The sequence below is a fragment of the Bison bison genome, unplaced genomic scaffold, assembly GCF_000754665.1.
Source record: "Bison bison bison isolate TAMUID 2011002044 unplaced genomic scaffold, Bison_UMD1.0 scf7180017863815, whole genome shotgun sequence".
Classification (NCBI taxonomy): Eukaryota; Metazoa; Chordata; class Mammalia; order Artiodactyla; family Bovidae; genus Bison; species Bison bison.
The window spans coordinates 266,327-272,259 of NW_011494387.1; the positions used below are offsets into that span (position 1 = coordinate 266,327).

The window sequence follows — 5,933 nt, forward strand, 5'->3', positions numbered from 1 at the left end:
CACCCCGGGTGCGATCTGGGCCCCCTGGGGGGCATCTCCCCCTGGCCTCCAGGAAGCTGGCTGGCCCATGCTCTTGGCCCTTCGGCCCCTTGTTGACATGGTCCGGTTCCCCACGGGGACGGCTTTGCTCAACCCAACAGCAGAAGCTGGTGACCGACCCTCGCGGAGCCTGGATCTCCGTCCATTAGAACTGTGGGCCCCGGGCCCCGATTACAGGAACAGACTGCATGGAAAGGCAGGGGACAGGCTCTCTTGCTTTTCGAGCTAGTGGGAGGGAACCCCCTCCCCCCCAGGAAGAGCTCCCAGCGGGGAGGGCACAGGGCATCCCCCAGGGGCCTTTCTGATGGGTGCACCCCGGAATTACCCCACAGCCCGGCCCCCGAGGGCCGCAGCTCTAGCCAGGAGCCTGCTGCCCCAGATCTCTGCCCGACTCTGAACCTTTGGTCGGTCTCAGGATTGTTTGTCGGGGGTGTAAGCCCCTTAGACCTGGTAGGATGGGGACGTCTGAAGATGCCGGTGAGCTTGAAAAACCCCCTAACCGGAGTCCCTGGATAAACAGGAAACAGATTCTGACCCTACTGCCAAGGAAAGCCTGTCTCTAATGGCGAGGGAATGAACCGCACCATTTTGTTCAACGCTGAATCCACTCAGTGGATTTTGCAGGCCTCGGAGAGGAGCTGTAGAGGTGGGACTTCACCCACAGCTTCCGCCTGCAGACCTGGGGGTCTCTCTGTGCGGCCTGTTCGCCCCCATCCGAGACTGTCCCGTGAAGGCCTAGACCTTCCCTTTATCTAAACTAAAAAGGAGAGAGAGCTTTAGAGCGGGGAGGAAGCTCTGTGGTCTGGGCCAGCCAGCTCCTCTCTGGAGGCAAGCTGAAAAGACCTACAAACCCAGGTAAACCCGGCTTCTCCTCACCTCCGGATCTGGGGGCGGGGGTGTCTCCCAGTCATCTTCCCGTGAAGACGGAATGCCAGGCTGCTTCCTGGCACTCTGTTCCCTCTGCCCTGAAACCTCCGGGGAAAGATGGTCTCCATGTTAGGAAGGAGGTGAGGAAGAAGACAGGAGGAGGAGTGGAGGGAAACAGAAGGGACACTGGAGAAAGGAGGGGAGCTGTGCTGAAGGTGAGGAAGGGGTGGGGAAGCCAGGGGCCTGGGAGCAGGGCCGGCGCCCCTCTGCTGCGGGCCGGAGCTCTTTTCACATTGTGCTACTGTCTGCGCCTGTCACTAGCAGTGCAATGTTAAAAGGGCATTGGCTGTGCAGCGCTACCCAGCGCCGGCTGCCTCCCGGGCATCGACCTTCCTCTCTGGCCTGGGCACCCCTCAGCCACCCTGGTGGGAACTCAGGAGGTCTCCCTCTGAGTAAGTCAGATGAATAGCTCACACTTACGGAAGCACGTCCGTGTGCAGTCTGTGTGCCAGACACCAAGTGCATCATGGTGGGTCCTCAGGACCGAAAAGTAACATCCCCATTTTACAGATGGAAAAACTGAGTCAGGAGAGGCTTAAGCAGCACGGCCAGAGTTTGATGGTGCTTAACGTTTCAGAGCCTATATCTAATCCTGTCCTAAATCACAGTTTACCAGTCTTGGAGAGGGTTGAGGAAGGTTGTTGAGCTGAGGGGTAGAGGGTTTTTGGTGCCACCTGCTGGTTGTAGATGAGTATCTTCCAAAGGTTCAATGCTTTAAGGAGGAAAGGAGGGAGTGACTGGTTGGCTAAGAAGTTCCCAGACTCAGCTTGGGATTGGAGGGTGGGTGGACAAGATTGAATCACTGTTTGGTCCAGAGTAGACCTCCATTAGAAAAAGGGGGTGCACAGGCAAGGAAAAAAGGCTAACCCGAAAGGACTGCACCCCAGGGAGGGGCTGGTACGCCCCTTGCATTCCATGCCTGCAGCTCCTTCCCTGGCTCTCAGGCAGAAAAAGGAGACCTCCTCTCCACCTACCCCTCTTGGTCACAGGGTACTTGATACCTGTCTGAGCATCCAAAGTTTGGACAGTCCCGCCCCATGGCCTGATCGCAAAGATTACATAGGATCCCTTGAACCCAACTCGCAGAATTATTCTTCCAGGAGAGATTACAAAGAACCGAGACTCATGGGTGCCGTTTACTTTCCTGTTTCCCACAGTTCCTAGTTGGCTTAATAGGTAAATTGAGAGAGAGGCAGATTTGGGGAGCTTTAAGAAGGCAGCTAGTTTGTGCCTGATGTTCAAGGTCAGAAATATTCAAGGACAAGCCTTCCTGAACTTTAGTGCAAGAAGTGGGATTGAGAAGGACAGGGTTTCTGGGTCCCTTGCTGGAACCTGAGAGAAGGCTCTGGGCATCGCCAAGCAGGCTGGGACGGACCCCAAGGCCTCCCAGGTGGAGGTTCTGGGCACCCAAGGCCCCCTAGATGGGGGTGCTGGGACAGACCCCGAGCCCTCCCAGATGGGGGTGCTGGAGCGGACCCCGAGGCCCCCCAGATGGGGGTGCTGGGCACCCAAGGCCCCCTAGATGGGGGTGCTGGGACAGACCCCAAGCCCTCCCAGATGGGGGTGCTGGGGCGGACCCCGAGCCCTCCCAGATGGGGGTGCTGGGGTGGACCCCGAGGCCCCCCAGAAGGGGGTGCTGGGCACCCGAGGCCTCTCAGAAGGGGGTGCTGGGCATCATTCCTTCAGGGCTTGATTTGCCTTCTAGCCTCTGTGTCTTCCAGAGGTCTTCTGCCCCAACAGTCTCTGCATTCTGATGTTGACAACTGTGTCTGAGACTACAGTTAGCTTCAAGTCTCTTTTTTTTTCATTCTTAGCATTTCTACTTGAGCCTCTTTTTGGGCCATTTGGTGATGTGAGTCCACTTGACAAAGGACAAGAAATGTTCAGTGTTTACTCAGTGCCCTTGGGATGAAGTCCTTGAGTGTTTCATGGCCCCAGCCTGTCTTTCCTGGGCTGGCTCACCTCTCACCCACTCGTATCTGAGCTCCAGTTTAGGAAAGAAACTTTTATTTCTCTTCAAATTAACTCAACTTGAGCCGCCTGACACAGTGCTCTCAGCCTGAACTACCCCCTCCCCTTACTCTTCCTTTCTGCCCACGCAGCCTCTCAGCTTTCAAGGGCTTTCAAAGTCATCACTTCTGCAAAGCTTGCTCTCCTCAGTTCTCGGTGATGCCTCTACTACAAGCCCTGCGCTCACTCCCCTGTCCCCTTCTACTGGAAGCGCCTGCATCTTGTTTGTCTTCCCACTAGACAGGAAGCTCCATGAAGTCAGGCCATGAATGCCTTCTTCTCCACTGCTTTGCCAGTGCTAAACAAGGCCTGGCAAGGAAGTGCTCTTACAAATATTTACAGTACCAATGAATGAATGTGGAAATAACAAGCTAGCTTACCAAAAAAAAAAGATTTTTATGATGCATCCAACCCTCCCTGCAGTTGTTGGTGACCGCACAACAATAAGAATTTCACAGCACTGCCAACAATTGCACGAGGGTCGTGTGGCTGCATTGACGCTGAAGTGTTGAGCTGTTTTGTTCCAGTTTGTAACCGCTGCCAGGGCAGCACCTTGGCTGATCGATTTTCCTTTTAGCTTTAAGAGGAGCCATGAGCTGACCAAAAGATTCCAGAACCAGGCTGAAAGGCAATGGGACCCAAGAAAGCTCTTGTTCTGGAATGAATCTCTTCAAACTTGGCAAAAGTGGATTCCTTGTCAAGGGCTCCAAAAGACAGAAGCTGTTAAGGATGCTCCCGCTGGAATCTCACTCAACAACAACAACAAACCATCTCAGAAGCAAAACCTCACCTGAATCTCCATCCCCTGGTGTCTTGCCATAGACAGAGCAATTGCTGCCCCCTAGGGGTAGAAGGGCGGCCTTCCCAGGTGGCTCAGATGGTAAAGAATCTGCCTGCAATGCAGGAGATCTGGGTTTGATCCCTGGTTCCCGAAGATCCCCTGGAGAAGGAAATGGCAACCCACTCCAGTATTCTTGCCTGGAGAACCCCATGGACGGAGGAGCCTGGCAGGCTGCAGTCCATGGCATTGCAAAAGAGTTGACTTAGCTGCTAAACAACAGAGGAGGAGGGGCAGGCCTGGGGCAGGGGTGTGCATGGGACGATCTATGGTACCTGCCAAGAAAAGTCAGAGGACCGAGTGCCTCACGTGTTGCTTTCCCCTTTTTATTAAAAATAGACCCGAACACTTTATATATCATACAAAAGTTTCGTTCGCTGGTGGCAGCCGCGAGGACGCCTAGCCTCATGGCACTGATCCCCCACCTTCCCTCTGAGGGCCTCGGTCCCAGGGAGCAGTAGCCGGCCCAGAGGATGCCCACCAACCCTGCTCGCTCTGGAGACTGCCAGCCGCGGGTGGGGCTGTTCAGGGGGGACCTCCCCCGACCCCACCCCATGGCAAAGGTCAGATACTGAAAGTGCCTCTTCAGTGCCAAGGTAAACTGCCAAGTGGAGTCCGGAGTCCCAGGCCCTGGGATGCTTTGATGATCTCCCAGGGCCTGGGACTCCGGACTTTTTTTTTCTTCCGCCCGCCCCCCACCCCACGAATCCTGGCTGCTGCAAATGGGGGGGGGGGTGGGAAACGTCACCCTTAAGAGACTCCGGTACCTCCCGGCGTCTGAGGTCAGCATTTCACTCCACTTCGAGCCTTTTCTCACCTGCTATTCTGTGGCCTAGGATCTCCCAGTGCCAAGACTCGAGGTTGGTCCTCTGTTCGCTCGCAGAGGTGGAGCAAACACGGCTTCCTCCCGAGGGTCCTCTAAGCCTGCGTCTCTGCCCCGCCAGCCCCTCGGTTTTCAGAACCTTGGGGGCGACAAGTCCCCACGCCACCCCTTTCCCCTCCGTTTCTGCCTCTCCCTGACTGCTGCCCACGCCTGAACCTTCAACACCCCTGGGGTACCGCAGACCCCCATTCCAGGGGGGCCTGGGCGTGATGGGGTGGCGGCGGGGGGAGGGACGGCGGGAGCAGGGTCCCCCCAGGGGTGGGCAGTGCTCATGCTGGTATGGACGCGAGGCCGGGCGGGGGCAGGTGTGGGAGGGTGGGGCATGCGTCGGGAGGGCAGAGGCCGCCGGAAGCCCTCAGTCCCAGCCGTTGTCCTTCACCATGTGCGACATTTCAATGATGTACTTCCCCTCCTTGTACTTCTGGCTCGTCTCAAAAGCCTGCTCCTGGCGGGGGGAGGCCGGCAATGTGGGCCGACGGGCCCGCCTACCGCCGCCGGCGTAAGCCCGCCCCCTACCCGGTCCCCCCACTCCTAGCTCCCGCCTCCCTCTGGGTCAGGCGGACACCTGACGGGTGGCCCTCCCCCCCAGTACTTACATATTTCCAGCCCAGGGTGGTTTTGCAGCTCTCGCAGAAAATATCAGCTACCGAGTGCAGCCCCGTGAGCAGGAGGCGCTGTTCAGCTGGCCCGCACCCCACGTTGACCCTGGGAGACCGGAGGACCCAGCACGCGGGGGGGAGGGGGCGGTGTGTCACTCCGTCAGCGCACCCCCAAAACAGCCCAGAAGGCCAAGCCTCTGGAGAGAGCGCAACCCACCCAGCTGAGAGCCCTGCCTCCAGCACCCCACCCCTTGCTGTCTAGCGCCTGGCACCCCAGTTCTCCCGGGCTCCCCACAAAAGAGCAACAGACCGGGCTTCCGCCAAAGGAGAGGCAAACCCAGAGGGCGCAGGGCACCCCCCTCGGGCGGCTCAGCCCCTCTCTTCAGAGAGGAAAGCTATTCACCCACACCGGCAGACACGCACAAGGGAGAGGGGTAGACTCACACGGAGTTAAACAGGTAGGCTCGGCCATGGCTCCCCTGGAAGGACTGCGGAGACACAGGGCGGGCGGTGACTGCGGGGAACCCTTGACCCCGGGGGTCACGCGCTCCCTGAACCCCCCGCGGGGGCATGGTGGAGGGAGGCCAGGCTTCGTGGTGTCATCCCCGGGTGATGTTTGGAGGAATCTGATGCGGGG

At 57.9% G+C, this 5,933-nt stretch overlaps 1 protein-coding gene across 1 annotated transcript; it reads right to left on the minus strand.

The window, feature by feature from the left end:
- Positions 1-4,530: 4,530 nt before the first annotated feature.
- On the minus strand, positions 4,531-5,916 carry YPEL4 (yippee-like 4 (Drosophila)). The gene is made up of 3 exons (XM_010833602.1): positions 5,741-5,916; positions 5,294-5,402; positions 4,531-5,142 (listed from the first exon to the last, which is right to left on the minus strand). Exons 1-3 carry the CDS (start codon positions 5,866-5,868, stop codon positions 5,053-5,055), a joined length of 327 nt encoding a protein of 108 aa, XP_010831904.1. The 5' UTR covers positions 5,869-5,916; the 3' UTR covers positions 4,531-5,052.
- Between the last annotated feature and the right edge of the window lie 17 nt (positions 5,917-5,933).